The sequence below is a fragment of the Balaenoptera ricei genome, chromosome 15 (genome assembly GCF_028023285.1).
Source record: "Balaenoptera ricei isolate mBalRic1 chromosome 15, mBalRic1.hap2, whole genome shotgun sequence".
Lineage (NCBI taxonomy): Eukaryota > Metazoa > Chordata > Mammalia > Artiodactyla > Balaenopteridae > Balaenoptera > Balaenoptera ricei.
In genome coordinates, this window is record NC_082653.1 from 34,976,318 (window position 1) to 35,000,484 (window position 24,167).

The 24,167-nt window shown below is 42.8% G+C and overlaps 1 protein-coding gene across 1 annotated transcript; it reads left to right on the forward strand.

Moving 5' to 3' along the window:
- Positions 1-10,658: 10,658 nt before the first annotated feature.
- On the forward strand, positions 10,659-21,442 carry BMP2 (bone morphogenetic protein 2). Its single transcript, XM_059896124.1, has 3 exons — positions 10,659-11,579; positions 12,735-13,084; positions 20,468-21,442. The coding sequence occupies exons 2-3, from the start codon at positions 12,742-12,744 to the stop codon at positions 21,310-21,312; spliced, it is 1,188 nt and encodes a 395-aa protein (XP_059752107.1). The 5' UTR covers positions 10,659-11,579; positions 12,735-12,741; the 3' UTR covers positions 21,313-21,442.
- Positions 21,443-24,167: the final 2,725 nt, after the last annotated feature.

Genomic DNA, 24,167 nt, shown 5'->3' on the forward strand with positions numbered 1-24,167 from the left:
TGGGAAAAGCATCCAGTTTTGATTTTTAATTACTGACATAGGACATGAAGCAAGAGTCAGCTGATCTGAAAGTTTCTTCCTATCTAAAAGTGCTTCATTTGTTGAGTGTTGAAAATGAAGGAGGACATATGGGGATGTAATTCAGACATCTCTTGGTAGTGCCATAATGAAAATCACTCAGTATACATAAATGAAATAAATTATAGTAAATACACTTATACTGAAAATGGCCAAATAGTTCTGGTTCTGTCTGATTCTATGTTTGGCACTTCGGGACACTGTATTAACTCTTTAGCTAAAGTCAAGCAAACTTAAATTTACCCTGAATTCAAATAACAAGAACACTCAAACAACCAGAGATCTTTATTCCTTTATACTACTTTCATGACAAATGAACGAATAGCAGGTAGAACTAATTTCTTACCCCCTCCCTCCCTCCTTCCTTCCCTCCCTCCCTTCCTTCCTTTCTTCCTACCTCCCTTTTATTCTTCTTTCTTTGAAACACCCACTCCATAGTGTCTCAAATGATTAAGACAAATATGATGTAATTTCTATATATTATTTTTAGATTAACAGCTGGTACAAGGATAATACTTGGTCATTATCAAATATTATGGTACTGAGGTTTTCATTATAGAAAACTAAGCAAACTTAAAATTTTCAAAAATAGATTAAATTGTGCTCAGAGACATTTTCTTATAATTATATGTAATGTATAAATAAGTAAAATGTAAAATTGCATTTTGATTTCACTTTTGAAACATTACATATGATAGGTCCATTCATCTGCATATAAAAATAACTAAGTCACCTAAGTTCCCATCTTTTCTGTATGCATTTTCTGTTTACTTGCCTAATAAGATGCTTAAACAGTAATTTGCTGAGTAAGCAAAAATTAATTGTTAGAAAAGGAGGAGGACTACTGTTAACATTAATTTTCAAGGCATGGAATGTAATGATGGCTGATTTCCTTAATTGTCTTACAACTTTTCTACCCTGGATTAGACCAAATATTGCCCATCTTTTAGCTACTTCATGAATGCCAATTGGTCTTTTATTAATTGTTCACACACAAAATGGCACACTAGTAACTTAAATTTACTAGTTTCAGACTGTAAGTAGACTTAGTTTACTGCTGGATATATACTTACTGGCATGAATGACCTTGAGGGAATAATCTTAAGAACACAATCACTGATAGTTGAATCTTAAGGACATAATCATTGATAGTTTAAAATTGAAATTTTGGATTCTGGAAGCCACATGAGTTTTTTCAAAAATTTTCTCAATCTCTATATATTTGTAAGTTGAGCCCTTCCTACACTTTCTACATCTCCTTTTTCATTCCTCGTGGGCAGTTTAGTGCCATCGGATCTTATCTTTTCAATCTCCTATAGCCTTCTCATTCACCCCATGCATCTGCTGAGTTCAAGGACGCCCCATCTCTTGCTTAAATAATTATAACAGCCTTTTAATTTGTTCAGAAGAAAAAATAGCACCTTCAGTCTGGCGCTACTCCAAGGCATCATGCTCTCTTCTACCAAAAAGCTTTTTCTCAAAGTAAATTCTATGGGGAAAAGTCCAAATTCCTTTGCCCAGCAAAGTGCTGGCACCCCTCTCTCCTCTTCTGTCCAGCCACAGTAAATTGTCAACCATTTCTTTAATGCATCTTGATGTTTTATGCTTTCCTGCCTTTACCCCTACTGTTCCTCCTGTCTGGAATTCCCTTCCCCCTTTCCTATCTGCTCAACACCTGCTCAGTTTTCATGATTCAACTCAAGTATTATGTCCTCCCAGCAAACCTCTGACCTACCAGGGTAGGTGGCAACTCTATTACTAGTTAACATTCTGGACCTTGTGTAAGCTTCTATTTGATCAATTTGCATAATTTGCTGTATTCATCTTTGTAGCCCCAGAAACTTAGCAGTCTGGAAAAGTAAAAGTCACTGAATGAGTAAAAGTAAAAGTCATTGAACAAAATGCAGGAAGTAGGTTGCTAAAGCTAACCATCTTATTTCATTCTTGGAATAGTGCAATCTGAATTTGAGGTGCTATCTTAGGTCAGTAGAATACCCAGGGTTTATTTGAAGTTCCTCTAGAAGCTGACACTAAGACAAGGGTTTTAGTACAGGTAGGTTACAGCGAGGTGGAGAAAACACAATTAGGGAAATGGGGATGTGAGGAGGGAAAGGGAAGGCCAGTAAAGGATTCATTATCAAGCCAGCTACACTGGGGGTGACAGGGGCTGTGGGAGTTCAGATCACCATGCACCCCAGAGTTATCCCTCCCAGAGATGTGAGGGAGGTGAGGTACTCACTCACTAAGTCCCATTGGTCATTGTTTGAGGGCTGTTCCTGGGAGGTATTAACTCCCTAGCACATCTGGCCAGCAGCACATGTGGGCAAAGCAAACTCCACCAAATGGGGGAAACTGGCAATCAGGTGTGTACTGGTGTGGTCAGGGCATTGACATGTGGGCTGCATCTGGTCTTTGGTGACACTGAGTGGTCATTGTAAATATGAGAGGATGAAATATGATATGATTTCTCAAAATCTCTTAGCCACATACACCCCACATTATTTGCTCAGCAAACAAGTTCTACAGTAGTTAGGGCAGGAAGCAAAATCTTTTGTGTCTAATTAAGACAATTTGTGAAATATGCCCAGGATGAGAATATCCCTTAAGAGTCACCAGTCAGAGTGATTCTCTTGGATTGCTACTATTCATAGCAAAATGAATTTTATCATAATTCTAAAGTCACAGCCCTCAAACCCCTTTTGCCTTTGCAAAATTCTCTTACTGAACTCCTAGGTAACCAAGATGAAAAGGATTTGCGGTCGAGCCCATGAGAACACTGTGGAGAGATGAACATGACTGACAGTTCAGTGATAACTGTGCCAGGCTTCTCAGGCTTCCTGTACTCCCAGAAACTGTGAAAGATGCAGAAATATGCAAATAAAGTTTTAAGTAGACGAAGAAGCTCTAGGTATTAATTACAATGTTAAAATATACTATTATGCTAGGAGATTCCTTCTTATAAAAAGCAAATGACCACGCAAAACTTCTCCAACAAAGCCAATTATACAAACTTGTTATTGATTTTGGTAAGGCTCCCAGAGAACTTCTACTATTTCATGAACTATTTGAAGATACTTTTCACATACTGATAATTCCTTCTCTTTCACTCATTTACTCAACCTCCTCAGTACTCCTACCTCAGTTCCATGCAGCCCCCTCCCCACTTCACTCTTTTATACCTGTCATCTAGAAACATCGCCAAGGAGCTCTTGTTAATTCTCAGTCTCTCAGTTGTCCCCAAGACCTCACAAGCATTAGGACTGTGGACATGATTCCTCTTCTGAAAGCTCCTCTCTGATGAATTCTAAGACAAATTACCAATGTCTGTTTTTCACTTCTCTGAAACTTTTCCTGAACTACAGGCCCACCTGCTCTAGACTTCCACGAGGATATTTGACCAGAGCCTCATAGGTAATTCCAAAAAGAACCACCCCTGCATCTCCCATCTGGCTTCTGCACACACTCCACTCTGTTAAGGGCACCACTAGGTTTTTGTCACCTGGGCTCCAAACCCTATAGATATTGTTGATTCTTCCCCTACCCAACGACATTGTCTTGTTCTTCACGTGGACTTCAGGCCCCCATTACCGCCTGAGTGTATAATTACAGAAGCTACTATCCAGTTCCTTCATCTCCAGTCTCTGTACTCTCTACTCCTACCACTATACTCCACCAAATATGACATTGGTTTTCCTAACATGCATCTCCAACCAGAGCACTCCTCTGGTAAAATCACTTCACAGTGATCCATTTACATGGGATAGAGTTCAAACTCCTTAGACTAGCACTCAAGAGTCTTGAGGTCCTGAAGTTTGCTTATGTTTCAAAATATACTAAATATCTGTACCCAGATCCACTCTTCACCTTGTTCTATGCCTGAGAGGCTGATCTCTATGGCTACATGGACTGACATTCCCAGCCTCTACAGGATCCCCTCCCCTTGAGTATGATCTGGATCTACAGATATAATGGAGGGATATTACTCCCCTTATTAGGTTATGTTATATGGCAATGAGTGATGGGATTTTTGCAGACGTGATTAAGGTCCCTAATCAATTTAATTTGAGCTAATCAATGGGGAGATTATGCTGGGTAGGCCTAGTATAATCAGGTAAGTCTTTTATTTATTTTTTTTAACTTTTTATTTTATATTGGAGTACAGCCGATTAACAATGTTGTGATAGTTTCAGGTGAACAGCAAAGGGACTCAGCCATACATATACATGTATCCATTCTCCTCCAAACTCCCCTTCCATCCAGGCTGCCACATAACATTGAGCAGAGTTCCCTGTGCTATACAGTAGGTCCTTGTTGGTTATCCATTTTAAATATAGCAGTGTGTATACGTTGATCCCTTTTAGAAGACAGTCTAGTAGTCAGAGATTTCTCCTGCTGGCATTGATGATCATGAGTGAGTTCTGCTGCTGCAAGGTCATGAATTCTGCCAACAACCCTATAAGCTTAAATGAGTACTCTGAGCCTTAAATGAGGCTGCATTCCTGGCCACCATCTTGACTGTAGCCTTGTGAGATCCTTGGTAGAGAACCAGCTAAGTTGCTCCTGGATTGCTGACCCACATGAGATAAGAAATGGGCATGAAGCCACTAAGTCTGTGGTAACCTGTTACACAGCAATAGCTAACTAATACCCTTGTCCTTCTGGGCAAATTAGGTCAATGGAATATATCAAGATTGTTCAGAGAGTAGGAGGAAAGAGATCTTGAGATACTTATTCTCCCTGACAGCTCCTTGCCAGCTGACACCCTACCAGAGCTCCCCACTGCCCCCAACTTCTGCCAATGGCTTCTCTTTAGCTGCAGCCATCTCAGGGAGCTAGTAACTGTCCCTCCTGTGCCCCTGTAGACTTAAGGTTGGTAAAGCCTCTGGTTTGGATTCCTAATGTAGGGCCAGAGTACTTCATTATCCCTGGTTATTTTTCTTCAACTCTCCCCACACCTTGGGTAAATGTCCCTTTGCTAAACTTTGTTAAATTCTTTTTTAAAGAATGTTATTACTATTACTTTCCTGCTGGAATCTTACCTAAAGAATAAACTTACCTCCTAGTATCCTATCCAAACCCATCTCCAAATCTGAACTACCAGCCATGCTCCGCAGAACACAATCCGACATTTTCCCACCTGATGTCTTGCCTTTGGGTTGCTTCTACTGTCTAGAATCTAGAGACTGTTGGCATGATGGGGGAAGAAAATCCAAACAAACAAAAACATGAGTTCTAGAACAAACTACTGACTGTGCTCCTTGCTACCTGTGTGACCTTGGGAAACTGTCTTAACCTTTCTAGGCAGTTTCTTCATCTGTAAGATGGGCGTAATAATACCCACTGAGAAAGGGTCTTGTGATGATTCAATGAAAAAAATAAGTGGAAAGCATCTAGTACATGAAACTCAGTAACTAAAGGTGTTGGTGGAAATTCTGCTGCTGCTAATGCTTTCATTCATAAAGACACCTACTGATCCTACTGAAATTTTACACACCCTGAATTTTTCTCTAAAGTTCTCTCACATCTATGAATTTAGTGAGTCCACATTTCAGAAATGAGATTGCTCTCCATTAAACCTACAGAAATTGTTTCTCACTTCTCTTAAAGTTCTTACTTCATATGTCTTATATTCATTTACCTGCAAACATGTCCCATTGTTAGGGGAAACACTGACTGAAACTGCCCACCCTGGCCAGGCACCACAGTAACCATTGTCGTGAGTTATTTTACAATAGGAGGTCCTGGTAAGGAACAGGGAACTAATAAGCCACCACAAACTGGAAGAATTCAGGAAAGGTCAAAAGGAGATGCAAGTCCATATGTCTTACCAACCTCCTGTGTTAATTATATTATGAAGAGTCAAAGATAATATTTCTCATTATCATCCTCGCTGGAATCCATGTTGGCTGGGCCATGCGTGCGCCACCAGGAAGGACCCTGAGTCAGAACAACTGACAAGAGACAACTCAGAAACTAATCTCATCACCATAAAACCTGAGACTGCAAACCACATGGCAGAGCAGTCCTCCTGGTTTCACTTCCCCTGCTGCTCTCTGCCCCCCAGGTGCCCCTTCCCAATAAAGTCTCTTGCTTTGTCAGCATGAGTGTCTCCTCAGACAATTCATTTCTGAGTGTTAGACAAGATCCCACTCTCGGGCCCTGGAAGGGGTCCCCCTTCCTGCAACACCATCTCTTCTGCTGAATTCTAAATGCATTATGGGCAGAGATTTTATATCTTTGTATTTCCTGGGCCCGAAGTGGACAGTGCCATGGCCATAATAGCTGCTCAAGAATATTTTCAGACTGGATATGTAAAGAGAAATATTATCATTGACTCTTCACAATATAATTAACACAGATTTTAATATCATTGACAAGATATACAAATATATTGATATGACTATAATAAAATAATATTTAATGGATATCTAAAACAACATATTAGGAAGCTTATAATTATTTTTCAGAAGCGTGTGCTCATTTAACATTGATTTTTGCTGTCTACCAAGTACAAAAGAAAATAACATGAAACAAAATGAATCGTCCAAGAACCACTGACGTTAGTTTGCATGTGTGTAGTAATTCAAATTGGGCAAATTTTGTTGTCTTGACACATGTCTTCTCACTTATTTTTCACTACAGCTCTGTGAGGAGATAAGCAGTTAATCTCTACATATTATTCATGAGGGAGCTGAGACTATCAGAATTTGTTATTGGCTTAATCAACCTCAGTGGTAAACTTTCTGATGAAATACCCACTGCTAGGCAACATGATAAAAGCTGTTAGAAAAGAAAAAGAAGAAAAGCATACGAAGTCTATCTCAAAATCAGGCCATAATATTTCAGGCAGAAGGCCAAGAAATACATTTAAAGATACATAGAGTAATAGCAATCAAAACCTTGTGTTTGTATGGCATTTTTTACTTCCCCAAGTCCACACATGCTAAGCATTTGACCTTTATCATGCCATCTGAGGCAGGTAGAACATATCTATTTACCTCGATTAACAGATGAGGCCAAGAGATGGCCATTTTAAATTCAGCCATCCATAGCCAAACCAGAATTAGAATGTAAGTCAGCCAACTATGTCTTGGGCCGTAAGCAACGTGTGTATAGAGCACCTACTATGTGTATCCTACAATACAATACAATCTAGTTAAATGCATAAAATTTATTGTCTCTTAATTTTTAAGGAGTAGTCAGTATTTGCCTGAAAGGAATAACCCAGACTCAGAATACTAGGCCTACTAGTTGGCAAATAAGTCGCTTTACCCCACCCATCCTTCCACCACATCTAATTATACATCACATAGGTAAAAGTTTGATTTACCAGATGCTGCTCTTTGCTGTGGCTCCTGGTTCCTGTGAAAGAACCTCATCCAGGTGAAGTGGAATTGCTGTTAATTGTCACACTAGTTACAAGGTGACAGGTATGCTACCAAGCCTAGAGGTTTCCCTGAGGAGTTGATGCAGGTTTCAGTGGAATAACAATTACAAGGTAAATGGATCATTTCATGCCTTCTGTGACCTTTACAATATGTGAGAGTCATTATTTTAATGTTAATTTGCATAATAGTAGGTCTGAAAGAACAATGGTGAATGCTAATAGCTGCAGGATGCAATAAAATTAAACATCATCTGGGCTGAACTGCTAAAGGAAAAATTGCCAAAGTATGACTGTTCAAGCACTTAATTTCATCCCAGGTCATGTCCACATTCAATCAAATGCGATTTCTGGTATCTCTTGAAAAACTGGCAATAAGTGACTGGAAGGGAATAGCAGCAACCTCCTTTATGTAGAATCCTAACCTGGTAGGCTTTGCTTTTTTACATAACTTGTGTGTCCCCTCTGAGGAAGTTGAATTTGCAACTACCATCACCTTCCCCAAATGACACCTGACCCCAACTCTCACCACTCCCCACATCTAGCACATACACTAAATTTGATACACCCAGAAAGAAAGACTCTTACCTTATGGGCTGAAAAACTTGCAATAAACCTTTGAAGAAGGTAGCATGGACCATGCATGGCTAGCAGCAAGTGATATTTTCAAGGGAAATAGACACTGTCACCTCAAAGTAATAACCCTGCATTCTGAGCTGCAGGTGGGAAGGTGGCTGTACACAAAGAGAATAAAAAGAGGTCATCTCCATTTAGATTTATTGTTTCAAACTATTCCTAATGCCTAGAAAATGGGTAGGTTCGATCATCCTGTACTTCGCACCCCAAATCAGTCTTTGGAGATTATTTATTTACTTACATATTTACTTCTTTATTTATTGACTTCTTTCTCCCAAGAGTTCAAACTCATTTCGACCACAAGAGGGCAGCCATCTCTAAAAAACAGCCAGAGAGCCTGGATCTTAAGAGAAATAGGGCCAACATTTAGGAAGTTGTGCGTGGGCAGGGCATTCAGCAGACCCTGGGTAGTCACATATCACACACAAGAGGTTCTGTGATGGGCAACACTGAAATGGGATAGAGTGCCCAGAAGTGCCAATTTTCCCTCCGATTCTTGATGATCAAAGATTATTTCACAGACTGACAAGGCTCCCAAGTTATGAAGGCCTGCAGCTGTGAGACATCCTTGATGTCAACACCAAAGATTTATTTTTCATCCTTACTTGAGGCACATTCAATAGCTGTCAGCTTTCTCCTCCTCTTTAAAAGCTACACACTGATTTAGGTTTCATATAAGTTTTGTTTTGTTTTTTAAATCTCACTGATGACAGAAACTATTGTTAACTCCTCAATTAAACTTGATAGGGAAGGAAATTGTTTCAGAAGCACAATAAACACTTTCTGACTTAAAGTGTCTGTGAAGAGAATATCTTCTCTTGCCAACTTGTTTGGTCTCCAATGATTCAGAGTGGCAAACAGATTCCATAGTGCATTTTCAGGGAAAAATAGTACCATGTTCCTGAATATTTTGTCCCTCCTCCTCCCCATTTATTTTCCTAGTAGGCAGGCTTCCTCATAAATACCTTATTTGACCTTTATACTTGCAGAAACAGCGAGTGCCTAATTCCCCTCTGTGAGTTGCTAATCCGATTTACGTGAGCGGAACCTAGAATTATTTTAGCTTTCCAACTGAAAAAATAATACACATGGATAATAGATTGTTATGAGTTCCTGCTTCAGGCTTTTCTCTTTCTGCTCTGCAGGCTGAAGGTTCTGTGCAAGCGAACTTGATTTTGCCCATCTGGCCTTTTCCAAAAATTTTCTCCCCTTGGGTAAACTTGTTGAGCTGTGCATGGGGGATCCTGGAATCCTGGAAAGGATTGAAAGCCTTAGCCTTGAAATTTGTGGTGCAGCAAATTTGGGGACTCTCTCAGCTGAGGAAGACAAGTCACTTGACCACATGTCACAGATCAGCTGCTGGGGCCTGGTGTAAGTGGGTGGGGCAGAAGGTTCTAAGGTCTCAGACCAGAATTGTCCTGTCTGCTTGGCTCACACTGTGCGTTATTTTACCTTCCTCTGAGTTGCCTCTGAGCTGGGCAAGATAAATATCACAAGGCATGAAGTGATTGCTACCATAAGAAGAAATAAAATCCCTCTCATCCTCTCTTCTCTCTCTCACACACACACACAGTCCATTATGCGCATGTCACGTATAGCAGGACATCCATTTCACAGACATATATTTACAGAAATGTGCGCTTTCGTTAGCACATATTTACATATATGGATATATTTAGAGACATACACGTGTATATTTGTGTATTACATATATACTTATTGGAGTAATAGTGCACATTTATATAAATACATTTACATATGTAAATAAATATATCTCTCTGTGTTAAAGTTTAAGTAACACCCAATATCCAATCTCTAGTTTTCTTTTAATTCTCCTCCCACCCCGGGGAAACACAGAAGTGTGTACCCCAAGCCTATGCCAAGATGCCTTGTAACTTGGTTGAGTTCTTCTTTTAATCGACTATTATTGAACATCTTCAAACTGAAAGTTGAATAACGGGCCGGGAGGGGCAATAAGGCCCGACCCAGCATTCGTCCGGGATTTCGCTCCCGGAGTCCTAGCCAGGGGCCGCCGCTCCGACGGATCTCCCCTCTGAGGGTAGGGGTTGGAGGCGCGAGCGCCCCCTCTGCGGCCGCGAGTCCCCGCCCTCGGCCCCACCCCGCCGCGGCTGCCCCGGCGCGCCGTCCACACCCCTGCGCGCTGCTCCCGCCCGCTCGGGGATCCCCGGCGAGCCGCGCCACCGAGGGGGAGGTGTTCGGCCTGGGCCGGGAGGGAGACGGCAGGCGGCGTCCCCTTTAAAAGCCGCGAGCGCCGCGCCACGGCGCCGCCGCCGCCGCCGTCGCCGCCGGAGTCCTCGCCCCGCCGCGCCGCGCTGCGCCCGGCTCGCGCTGCGCCCGCCGCTCCGCTTCCCACACCCGGCCGGGGATTGGCAGCCGCCGCCGGACATCGGCTGCCACAGGCTCCGCCGCCCACCCGAACGACCTCGGGGCGAGCGCCTCGCGGATTACTGCGGGCTCCGAGGCACCCGCGCCCGCAGACCCTGCGCGGGTTGGAGCACCCGGCCGTGCGCGCCTCTGCGCCGTGGCCTCGGCTGCCCGGGCCGCGCCGGAGCCGAAGACCGGCGTGCAGAGCGCCGGGGAGCCGGGAGCCGAGCCCGAGCGCCGCGATGCCGATCACCTCCCGCCGGAGCTCGGGGGCCTGGGACATGCCGGCCGAGGTGTGATCGGACCCCAGGCTGGCCACAAAGGGCACAGCGGCTTGGCCCGGGGGCGAGGAGAGCGAGGGGAGAGCGCGGCCACCCGCTTCGGCGGCCCGAGACTCGGCTCGACTCGCTGGAGAATGAGCCCGAGGACGCCGGAGCGCCGGAGCCGCGGTGGTTTCAACTGGCTAGCGCTAATGGGGGTGCGCTGGAGGAAGGCAGAGTGATGCGGGGGGGCAACTCGCCCGGCACCGAGATCGCCGCTGCGCCCTTCCCCGGACCCGGCGTCTCCCAGGATGTCTGGCCCGAGCCATGGGCCCCGGCGGAGCTAGCGCGGAGCGCCCGACCCCCGCCCCCAGAGTCCCGGAGCCAGCCCCCCGCGGGGCCACGCGTCCCGCGGGCTCTGGTTCCTAAGGACGACGACAGCACCAGCTTTTACTTTCTCCCTTCCCTTCCCTGCTCCGCACTCCTCCCCCTGCTCGCTGTTGTTGTGTGTCAGCACTTGGCTGGAGACTTCTTGAACTTGCAGGGAGAGTAACTTGCGCTCCCCATTTCGCGCCGGTGCCTCTGCCCCAGCGGACCCAGCCTCGCCGCCTGCGAACCCCGCCGTCCCTCCACTCCACCGCTGGGCCCGACCCGAGACGCTGTTCCCTGCGTTCGGAGAGAGACTGCCCGGCCGGCACCCGGGAGGAGAAGGAGGAGGCGAAGGAAGGGAACCCGGTCCCTGCGCCAGGTCCTTCAGCCAGAGCTTTTTCCATGTGGAGGCTCTTTCAATGGACGTGTCCCCGCGTGCTTCTTAGACGGTCTGCGGTCTCCTAAAGGTAGACAACGTGGCCCGGGGCCGAGGCCGGGGCTGTGGGTGGGCGCGGGGCCCCGGCGGATGAGCCCCTCCCGGGGCCAGGTTGGGCCGGACGTAAACAGAGCAGGTCCACGTGCAGCCGAGCTCCTGCGGGGATGCCCCCATCCTACCGCCGCCGGGCGACCGTCGGCTTTGCACTCCCGGCTCGCACTCTTCCGCCCCTCCTCCCTCCCTTCTTTTCGGCATTTTATTAGGGCTGTTGTTAACACTTAGATGATTTTTTTTTTTTTTTAAGTCAAAGAAATCCCTTGGAGAGGGTGGCCCCTGGATTTCACCCGTTAGCTGCCAACCTATACGCCTTGCCGTGGCGATCCCTTCTGACTTTTTCAAGTTTCTCCGGGAGACCTGCTCTCTGTACTCAGAGCTGCGTCCCATTTGGGAAAATATTAGAAGTTGGGATTCTCCCTGTTTGTTTCCAGGAATGCGAGGGGGCAGTTCTTTCGTGCCACCTTGTGCTGACACGGGAATTAATAGATATTAGCCATCTACGTAATCCTATGAAGATACCTGCGTATTTTGACTGCATTGGGGGGAGGGGGTTCGGGGATGGAGTGGCCTGCCCTGACACCTCTAAGGTTAGAGACGTGGGCCACAGGTTGCAAGTGACTTCGGAAGTTGTGCCCTTGAGTTTACTGGCTCTGGAAGTTATAGACCGTGTGTGTGTATCAGGAAGTTCTATACAGTGCCTCTAAGGAAGTCACATGCACCATTTGCGAGTGTTTATATGCAAGCGAGCGCTGTGTGATTGGGTTAGTTTAGGGGACGGAGGGGTGTGAGACCAAACGGTGGTTTCCCCAGGTTCCCTGCACAAGCTGTCAGCGTGTCACAGAAAGAAAAGGTGACAGTCACTGACGCGGGGTGGGGTGGGGGCAAATCTTGTCAGACGGATTGAGAATGGAATGGGAGGGGGAAATCCATCTGGCTCAGGAACTAAAGGTCTTCCGTTCTCCCAAACGTTTGAGCTTCAGCTCCTCTGAAGTGTCTCCGCGAGTGTTGTCAGCGGGGTGGGCACCCTGGAGGAGGAAGCAAGGGGACCGAGCGGGAGCCGGGACCGCGGGGGCGGAAGGGGGGAGGGCTGGGCGGAGAACTCCGTGACTCACGTCGGCCCTGTCCTCAGGTCGACCATGGTGGCCGGGACCCGCTGTCTTCTAGCGTTGCTGCTTCCCCAGGTCCTCCTGGGCGTTGCGGCCGGCCTCATTCCCGAGCTGGGCCGGAGGAAGTTCGCGGTGTCTGCTGGCCGGTCTTCGTCCCAGCCCTCGGACGACGTCCTGAGTGAGTTCGAGTTGCGGCTGCTTAGCATGTTCGGCCTGAAGCAGAGACCCACCCCCAGCAGGGGTGCCGTGGTGCCCCCCTACATGCTGGACCTGTACCGCCGGCACTCGGGCCAGCCTGGCGCGCCCGCCCCGGACCACCGGCTGGAGAGGGCAGCCAGCCTCGCCAACACCGTGCGCAGCTTCCACCACGAAGGTGAGGCTTGGAGCCGGGGCGCGGGGGCGGAGACGGGGGCGGGGAGTCGTCCAGCCAAGCGCCCCACAGTGGGCAGACAGCAGGCGTCCCTGGAAGGGCAGCTTGGCCGGGGCGCTGCAGACGTTTCCATGTTTGCCTCTGTAAGAACCTTTACGAACCTGGCATTCACTCACTGCCTGTGTGGCGGGAGAGCCAGGGATTCCCCTTTGGTAAATCTGCACCCTTTTCCTGGCTTGCAGCCAGAAAAGCGACTCCTCCTCCAGGAACTGGAGAGAAATCAAGTGATGGGGAACATGAGGGCAAAAGGCTTGCCCCTAGTCAGCTAAACGTGCAAGAATTCCATAGGAGAAGAATGAGAAGGAGGGGGGCAGATTGGGATCTCTTTAGGTCTGTTTGGAAGCCTTTGCTCTATAAATCTGCTTCTCTTGCTTAAGCCGGGGTTTCAAGCATGACAGAGCCAAGGGCAGAATTTTCAGAGATAGTATTGAAAAATCAAAGCCCAGGGCTCCAATGTCTTTCTAATTTACAGTAGATCTGGACCTGGTTTGGAATATTTCAAATCCCTATCTAATCCTCGTGGGAGATCAATTCCACAATCAATCTTATTGTTTCCACAATGACTTTCTTGTCTTGTGCTTAAATCTGAGATGAACTCCGGAGTAGAGACAAGGCTAGCCTTCAGATAAAAGCTTTTGCAGCAACTGCCTGTTTTCCTTCATGTGCATTGAAATGTGGGTTTTTTTTCTTTAATGATACTGGATGTGGTTTTTCTAAGGTAGGATATTTATGCTTGTTTCATCAGAAAGGCATTTAGTGGATTTGAAATGTCTTAGAGCAGCTAGTGAGATCTGTTGTACCCAAGTTCTTAGGGCAATTGGTCAAAAATATTTTCCACTTCAATTCTTTTTCTACACTTTTAAATGTTCCTTTGGCTTAACACATTCTAAACGAGCCCAGGTTCGTTCAAGTTCTAGAGAATGGTCCAAAGTTGTATATCACAGAGCAGCCACTTGTAGGATATCAGGCAACTGGGATATTGTTCCAGTTTTCTTGCCTTGCCTTGCTGAGGTGGTCAATTTCAAGTGGAAATCTACCCTCTGATATAAACAAATCAGTAGTGTCACAGCCAGGCATTTTCTGCCAGTGTGAAGGAGAACTTATACTTGTGAGAACAGCAATTGATAGTGGGAAGGGGTCCTAAAGGCCGGTCACATAACAAAAGGGACTTCATCAAGGCAGCTATACATAATGAAGGGGACATGAATTGAAAAATCAATTCATTTTTCAGCACATTTCTAAGTGAGGTGCTCTCTGCTAGCAGAAATCATATTTGAAAGGAAATAAGATCCCATTTTACTCCTTCAGGATTCATCCACTGAAAGCAGAAGTTGTCTGTTGTCATGCAGAAATGTTCTTGTTCCTGTACATTCTGTCATCACCACCTTGGGGAGATTATAGATCCAGCTCATCATTCCCAGCTGCTGCTGATTAGAATTGTTTTTCTGGATAGAAAAGTAATAAGAATTGCTATTTCAGCCACCTCTCCTGGAGATATAGCATGGAAACCATTCTGAACTTTATTTTTAAGGCCAAGAAGGCACTGTGTATGTCTCTTAGAACTTTAAAGGAAGATAGATCATTTAAGGCATTTGACACCTAAAAACGTTCAGTTGCATGAGGATTCCATCAGTGAAGTCTGCATATTTCTCCTTCCTCTGGAAGTGGCTCGACCAAAACTAAACAGGCTAGAACTTATTGGAGTGTATGATTTTAACTTAAATAGCATGCTTGAGTTTATAAGTCAGAATTTATGTCTTTAAACGTGTAAATGTTATGCACCAAATAGTGCAGAAGTTACCAACTTGCTTAAAATCAACTTGCAATAACTTCAGATCTTTATGCAGTTAGATAATAAAAAAAAGCTATGTAATGTTTGCCCCAAGTTTCAACAAACCCATTTCTTTTCTTCTTAAGACTAGCATATAATCATTAAGCTACAAATTACCCTTTTTTGAAGACCGTTTCATTTTTACGTAAACCAGAATTTGGTTTTTGTAAACATTCTTGTTTATAAAACATCCATGCATGACACTAAAAAATCTTTTAATAAACCATGTGATTAAGGCTGCAGGTTTAAGAGCAGAATTTGGTTCCTAGAGCCTTTGTGGACGTTTATTTGGTAAAGGACCAAAGGCCCTGATTACAAGAATTACCTGTTGGTTTTATTTGCGGGTGGGATCTGGGTAATTTGGCGGAATACAAGACAAGAAGTATCATGATGGCATTCTTTCAACCGATGTGTGAAGATAATGGGTCCACATCATAGGTGATCTGACACAGAAGTTATCAGTTGTCATTTCTCCTATTAAGCTTTGTCTAGTCCTTTCTCCAGTGGCTTTTATTCGGGAGAGCCCAAGCGCTGGAAAAAATTTTCTTTTTTCAGAGTTGTTAAAAAGTGCTTCGGAACTGCCACTGAGGATAGAAAAATCACTTCTTCAACTGGAAACAGTGTTTTGTGTTTTGGTTGTAGTTAAAAACACATTGAAATTGGTTGACTTTATTGGCCTTGCAAAAAATCTTCATTCTTTCCTGTCAGATTGGAATATGGAAGGACCACATGCTCGCTCTCCAGACTCTGAAGGACACAGTTCTCTTTTTGCCCAAAATAACTGAATTATTTGCCTCTATGACTGAAGCTTTGAAATAGAGATTAACCCTGTTCCCACAAATGTAATTTTCTTGAAAATATCCATTTAAAAAGAAAGTTCAAGAAACAACCACTGCTCTGTGATGGAGCACTGGTATCACAGATTCCCAGTGCAACCAAAGGATTTGGACACATACACCCCCCCAAACCAGTGCTCACTTGGGGTGCTTCCCCAGTGTCCCCAGGTATTTCATTGTGATTGTGAAAGGCCCCCTTTAGGTAGAACAGGCGTTCTATTTGGAAATGCTCATAGAGATTGAGGCTTTGGTGCCCAGAGATAGTTCTTGCACTTATGTTTTCCATTCTGCCTCTTTTTTACTGGTTCCTCTCTGTTCCCCCATGATCCCTCCTCATGGAGCTATTTTGTCTTTTTTTAAGATTTGCCCCTCTGTGTATTTCACCAAATAAGCAACAATAAGAGGGCCCTGGATCATTCCAAAGGTGATGGAGCTAAGAGAGTGGGTAGAGGCCAAATCAGGGTTGGTGACCACGACCATGCTCTTTCTTTTAGCTGCCATCTCCTTTGTTGTCTTTGTTTTTTTAACTGATTCATTTTAACCTTTTGTATTTTATCGCTTTTTTTCTCCTTGATACATCAATTCTCTAACCATTATTTTATATTTTGGAAAACTTTATTTATTATTCTCCACTACTTTCATTTTATTTCAGGGCAGTGATTTCCAACCTTACTGATTTGCTAGAACTTTCCCAGGTTTTTATTGTTGTTTTCTTAATGGACATTTTTTTGTCTAAAGAGTGTTGCAAAATTCTCAAAATGTAATGACAACTCACTTTTTGCTAAAACTCAGCAAAACTTGTCCTCGTCATACTGTAGGACAAACAGGCAGTCACAAAATATCAGTGGTTCCACACAAGATCTGTATGTCCCAGTGGCCCCTGCCACTTTACTTTTCTGCTTTACTTTTCTGTTCTGTCTGCTTCTTCCACCATTTCTATCCCTTTAACTGGGACAGAACTTGCCCTACGGTTATCATTGTGTTAAATATAAATCTGCCTCAAATGGTTTTGACTTTTGCTTGCGTTTTTGACTCCTCCCCTATGTTAGATGGTGCCGTCTAGTGGCCAGAAACTTGGGAGCTGCAGTAGACTCAAGTTCATAGCTATGTTCTTAGTTTACTAGCTCTGTGACCTTAGGAAAGTCACATAACCTCTCTGAGCTCCAACTATTTCATTTACAAGATGGAGCTAGTAACAGTTCCTCTCTAACTGATTTGTCATAAGGTAATTCATATAAAGTTCTTAGTGCCAGACCTGGCACAAACAACCATTCAGCACACTTGCTGTCATTATCGTGATGACTTGTTTCTTTATGTCCTATTCTCTGCTGGTCTAGGGAAGAGGAGGCCAAAGTGGACCTAGGCTAGCTGAGGGAATTCAATCTCATCTTTTCGAATGTAGATGAATAATTGACAGCATAGATGATTAAGTTAGAACTTCACTTTTTGGAGGAGAGGTCAAATGTCATTGTTGCCTTATTTTTCTTTACTTTCCCACATTTTTGCAGCCATAGCTCCATCTATTTGGATAAGAACTTAGAGGTTCAAGAACCCATGTCTAAGATAGGCTGGAATCCTCAGATCCCTTGGCAAGTGCAGCTTATTCAATAAGGGTTATTTATTTACAGAGAATTAATAATTGTATATACCTCTAGAAAAGCATACATTACCTACTTAGGTAAATGCTCCATATTTTCAGAATCCCTAGGCTTGATGTGGTGATTTTCAGATTCTTTACTTCATTTCAAAAGGTTCAGATTTTTTTCTACCTTCTAGAAAAAATTCATGTTCCCTTGAAGATCAAAGGAGAGGGTAGTAGGTGCCCTAACCTTGGTCAGTTGTTTTCCTGGGTTTGGGGGTTCCTGTGACCTTCTGACTTATCTCTGTGACCAGAGTCTGCAGTCAGGGGTCTTGTCATGGAGGCCTTTGTATTAAGGAGGGATAGTGGTCCTTCAGGGATTAGGCTGACTGAGATGAAACTGCAAAGTTGGAGAGGGATCTTCACATTACTTGTTAATGTTTAATAGTGTAATTTTTTCCTTTGCTAAGTGATTATCCTTTTGGCCACTTACCTCCAATGAGATTTTGAAGCACATGAAACTGCTTTTTTATAGGTTAAATCCAGTTGAATGATGGCAGTTTTATATAATTCAGTCTCATATTAGTCTTTTGGAGGGTTATTATTCTATTTAATGCCCCTTTTATAACCATCCTCTTTACTTGTCTCTCGTGCTTACCTGGGAGATTGTTCCTTCATCCTCCTCCTGGGTGTGTGTGTGTGTGTGTGTGTGTGTGTGTGTGTGTGTATGTATGATTTCTCTGGGCACCTTTGTTAATACAGCTGTTCCCCAAAGGCCCTGGATAATGTGCCGTTCCTTCCTCTCCTTAAAAGAAGAGAGAGCGCTTTTAGGTGTGCTGGGATCAGCGAAGTCAGTTGCCCGGGTCTAGGCCTTGGCTTTGTGTCATTGTGTCTGAAGGATGTGCTGATTTTTAGGTCACTCTTCTTTTCTCTGGTAGCTGGTGGCTTCTCTGCTGAAAGAATGCCTTCAGGGGAAACATCAGAGGGCTCCTGAATTGCAGGGAGGAAAGGAAAGAAGGGGCTAAACACAACCCTTGATACTTGTCGGAGCCACAGAGGAGAGCTCTGGTTGATTGGTGGGAGGGTTATTTTAAAAATAGTGCCTGGCCCGAAGTACCATTAGCCAGCAGCGGGGTTTAGAGCGGCTCTCCAAAGGTATCCGTACGGGTGCGGGTTAGCAGGCTTGAGGGGACCATGGGGAACTCCCTTCTTGGCCTGATGGTCTCCCTGTCCAAGGAGAGGAGCTTTAGATCTTTCTGTTCTGAGTCTGGCTGCTCACCCCTGGCTTCAAGTCTTACTCCTTGGCCAACGCTAATGGTTCGTCTATTCATTTCTATATTATTTAACAAAAAGGCACTTTAAAATATGTTCCTGGCAATTTATACTTGCATATGAAAAACATTCTTTAAAACCTTTAGCCTCGAAGGGCAGTTCACCAGCTTCCAGCATTACCTCACCTGGGAGCTGCTAGAAATGCTGCATCTCAGGCCCTACCCCAGACTCACCCACTGAATCAGAATCTGCATTTGAAGAGTTAAGGTGTCCTATAGGTGTTTTGCACACAGGTTGAAGTTTGAGAAACGTCTCATTAAAGCATTCCTCCATAATTTGGTATAAACCACCCCTGTTGACCTTAGCTTGCAGTGATGACTGTTGCTTTGATGATGAAGGTTTACACAGGTAGAACCTTTGAGTGAGCGATCTGAAGTGATTATCCTTTGCTAAGGTGTCTAAATTTTGTGAACAATGAATAGCTGTTTGGTTCAGGAGAAATACAACCAGAAAATTAATGAAAACATGGTTTCCTCTTATGGTGATGACATGGCCAAATAGATTTTGTTAGCACTCAGGTTGGATCCTGAATGAAGCAGGTAAAATTTGTTGACAGTGAAATAACAGGATGTGGTAAAGCTAGAAGAAAGTAAACCCAAATATCCCAAATTCTAGTGCTGTTTACTATCAATTTAATAATAATGTGTACCTTTGATGATTTGCAGACTATACATTCAAGGTGCTATGTTATATTTTATTGTTTGCTCGACAAGCAGTACTCCTTAAAATTGAAATTCTGGAATTTTAAATAAGGAAAAACTTTTATGAATAGCCCACTTAAATGGCTATTTTAAAATAATGATAATAGATATAAAATGATTATTCTGTAATTAGATTATCCCTTACATCATGAATGTCATAATGGCATTTCTGTAGATTTTTATAAAGTGGGGGGAGGGTTATCTGTATCCTGTAGCCTATTATTGGATAGGTGTATATTTTTAATATGGTTTATTTTTTTTTTAAGATAAAGGAATTATAAACAGAAGAGAATTATTTTTTTCCCAAAAGCATCTGAAATGAGATTTTGATTTTTGAGGTCATAAAGAGGTGAGAGAACAGACAAAGTTGGGAAGTTATTTCTCTTGAAATCATCCAGCCTTAATTACTACAGTGTCCTAGTACCACCCTTACGTTTCCAAAGAAGTAGATCCCTGTAAATGCCTTTGTCTCTGGACTTTTGAGTAAAATAGTAGGGTGTACTTTGCAAAATGTCATCGTTGATGTTGAGTTTCAGAGTCTTTAATTAGGAAACTGAAATCTGTATATCGAGATTTGTAAGTCATCTAAATTGCAGAGTAATGTTTTAGAATACTGCTTAAGGGATTGACATTAAAGCCTTTTTCTTTTTAAGAAATGCAATAATTTCCTCAAATCCTCACTCATTAGACCTCTACTAACTATAGTGCTGACTTTTTTTTGCCCTAAAGTCTGTGAATTCCAAAGAAATGCTTCACCATTTCCCCCATTATTATAGCCACCTGGAAGCAGTATTCACGTATTAGATTAAACACGTAACAGTGAATTGTGAAATTTTGTTTCATGGTGTGCATATTGACATAAATGTATAGAAAAGGGAGGATCATTTCTTTATCTAAAGGGGAAATTTTAACTTTCTGCCTGCAGATTTTTACATATGTTAAATCAAACCCTGAAGTGATGTATATAAATCCTTATATACAATCAAATTGTCATACTTGCCTTACTGAATGATTTTTCTTTTTTTCCACTTTTTTATATTAAATTAGAATCTTTGGAAGAATTGCCAGAAATGAGTGGAAAAACAACCCGTAGATTCTTCTTTAATTTAACTTCTATCCCCACTGAGGAGTTTATCACCTCAGCAGAACTTCAGGTCTTTCGGGAACAGATGCAGGAAACTTTGGAAAACAATAGCAGTTTCCATCACCGAATTAATATTTATGAAATTATAAAACCTGCCACAGCCAACTCCGAGTTCCCCGTGACCAGACTTCTGGACACCAGGTTGGTGACTCAGAATGCCAGCAGGTGGGAGAGCTTTGATGTCACCCCTGCCGTGATGAGGTGGACAGCGCAGGGGCTCGCCAACCACGGGTTTGTGGTGGAGGTGGCCCACCCAGAGGACAGCCACGGGGTCTCCAAGAGGCACGTGCGGATTAGCAGGTCTTTGCACCAAGACGAGCACAGCTGGTCACAGAGAAGGCCCTTGCTGGTAACTTTTGGCCACGATGGGAAAGGACACCCTCTCCACAAAAGAGAAAAGCGTCAGGCAAAACACAAACAGCGGAAACGCCTCAAGTCCAGTTGTAAGAGACACCCTTTGTACGTGGACTTCAGTGACGTGGGGTGGAATGACTGGATCGTCGCCCCCCCGGGGTATCATGCCTTTTACTGCCACGGGGAGTGCCCTTTCCCCCTGGCCGATCACCTGAACTCCACGAACCACGCCATCGTCCAGACGCTGGTCAACTCAGTTAACTCTAAGATTCCCAAGGCGTGCTGTGTCCCAACGGAACTCAGTGCCATCTCCATGTTGTACCTTGACGAGAATGAAAAGGTGGTATTAAAGAACTATCAGGACATGGTTGTCGAGGGTTGTGGGTGTCGTTAGCACAGCAAAATAAAATAAAATAAATATATATATATATATTTTAGAAAAAAGCAAAAAAAAAAAAAAAATCAAGTTGACACTTTAATATTTCCCAATGAAGACTTTATTTATGGAATGGAATGGAGAAAAAAAAAACACAGCTATTTTGAAAATATATTTATATCTACGAAAAGAAGTTGGGAAAAATATTTTAATCAGAGAATTATTCCTTAAAGATTTTAAAATGTATTTAGTTGTACATTTTATATGGGTTCAACCCCAGCACATGAAGTATAATGGTCAGATTTATTTTGTATTTATTTACTATTATAACCACTTTTTAGGAAAAATAGCTAATTTGTATTTATATGTAATCAAAAGAAGTATTGGGTTTGTACATAATTTTCCAAAAATTGTAGTTGTTTTCAGTCGTGTGTATTTAAGATGAAAAGTCTACATGGAAGGTTACTCTGGCAAAGTGCTTAGCACATTTGCTTTTTTTTTTGCAGTGCTACTGTTAAGGTCACAAGTTCATGTCCAGAAAAAAAAAAAAAAAAAAAAGTGGATAATCCACTCTGCTGACTTTCAAGATTATTATATTATTCAATTCTCAGGAATGTTGCAGAGTGGTTGTCCAGTCCATGAGAACTTACGTCCTTATTAGGTGGAATATTTGGATAAGAACCAGACATTGCTGATCTAATATAGAAACCCCCCACCCCTTAGTCTGCAGAAAGAATAAAGCAGGACCAATAGAAATAATTAAGAAAACGATGAACCTGCAGGAAAGTGAATGATGGTTTGTTGTTCTTCTTTCCTAAACTAGTGATCCCTTCAAAGGGGCTGGTCTGGCCAAAGTATTAAATAAAACATAAGATTTCTTCATTATTGATATTGTGGTCATGTATATTTAAAATTGATATCTAGTGGCCCTCATGAAGAGTTGAAAATTGATTTGTATTTTATTTTTACCTCACCTGAGAGCTCTTTACGCTCAAAGGACTCAATTTTCTAACTTTGCCCCTCCACAGCAAAATTGTTTTCTGCCTACCCCTGTTCTCTGTTCCATCAGCTTGCTTTTCTTTCCAAGGTTATGTGTTTGAACACATTTCTCCAAATGTTAAACCTATTTCAGATAATAAATATCAAAGCTCTGGCATTTCATTCTATAAAGGCCAACCTGTAAGAGAAAATGGTGCATTTGTACAGCGTTCACAAAGATTACCTTGTGTTTGCATTTTTGCTTCTGAGGCTACTCATTTTGGAGGGAGGTAGGGAGAAGGCAAGGAATGGTTGGAAATTTGCAGGCAAGTCATTGGCTAATTCCTAGGAATTAATCAATGATTTAGTATTTCACATGAACTTCTTTGGGGCAGGAAGATTTAAGAGAAAACCAAAGCAACAAAAATCAAGCAAAACCTGGGGAACCCAAGATAAAGTTTCAGAGATGATATCCCATGCAATAGAGGCAACGGTGCCAAAAAATTAGAAAGGGAAAGTGTCTGAGATCAAGCTTCTACAAGGACATCTGCCAGTTGGACTGAAGCCCAAGCAGAATGAAGTCAAATTAGGCCGCTCAGAATGAACACATACCAGTGGCGGGGCTTCTGTGCTCTGGGTTGAAATCAGACCCAAGGAAGGGTTTGGTAGGTATGCTTGTATGGCCAGGGGACCCACAACCCCACAATTTTACTGGAAGTATTTTAAGGTCAATTTCTAGGACTTTGTGTCACCTCTGATCGTGCTGTGATTGGTGAGGCCTAGTTCTAATTTCCTTTCCTAGCCCTGCCTTGATTTGGCCGAAAAAAAGTGTGTTAGTAAAGGAACAGACTGTTATCATCAGATTCTTCCCAGGAATTAACTTGCAATGACCCTGTTACATTTTGGGTTATATTTTGGGTGTGATAGGTTTAACCCTAGTTTTGAGATTACATAGATCATATTTTTCTAAAAATTTAGTACAAGTTATCTTTTATTCCTTCCACTGTTAAAATCTTTTAGTCTCTTTTTATCCCTATTCTATTGCTCTTATGTATCATTGGTGTTAGACACCCCTGTGGAGGGCGGGATCGTCTTTGTCCCTTGGCATTCTTCACCCTCTCTTGCCATGGATGTGAGGGGCAGGCTGCACAGTCGTAACATCTTAAAAAATAATAATCCATGTTTTCTCATCTCCAAATACTCCAGATAAGAGTGTAAAAGTACAGCACAAGAGTTTCCATACATTTGGCAGTTCCGTCCCTTTTTATTTCTCTGCTTCTTCGGGTCTGGTTTTCTTGATTAAAATGGTTCTCAAATGTTCTTTTCTCAAATGGTTCTCAAATGGTTCATGCATAATATATATGTGTAAATATATAGACATATATATGTGTAATATATATAAATATATACACAAATATATGTGTAAATCTACATACAAATATATGTGTAAATACATATAAATATATGTGTAAATATATATAGACATATGTAATATGTATAAATATACATATGAAGATATATGTGATTAGTATTACATATATATAGATGATGGCATTTTCAGTTTAGTTTCAGAGATTTTTTAATAGTTGAGGACTCTGACCCTCTTGGCAGCTCATTTGAGAAACATAATATTCTTACATATATTCTACATTCCTACAGACATTTTGTCTCACATTCCTCATTCTGAGAAAAAAAGTGTCATAACTAACCCCATGACACTGAATGTCTTCAGTTTTCAGTCACTATTCTATAGGAAACTTTGAATCTTTTTAGAGTTGGCTTTTCAAAAAATGTAGTAAGTTTCTGAATTTGGGGAGATCACCTTTCAAAATTGATTAAGTTGTGTCATCTCGTTTTGTGCTTGTCTGGGCTGTGTGCACCTCCGTGGCACGGTT

Bases quoted from the DNA above. Each gene is read 5' to 3' on its own strand.
- BMP2 (XM_059896124.1), top strand. From the start codon at position 12,742: ATGGTGGCCGGGACCCGCTGTCTTCTAGCGTTGCTGCTTCCCCAGGTC. The intron at 13,085-20,467 runs GTGAGGCTTGGA...ATATTAAATTAG, and splicing joins GCGCAGCTTCCACCACGAAG to AATCTTTGGAAGAATTGCCA.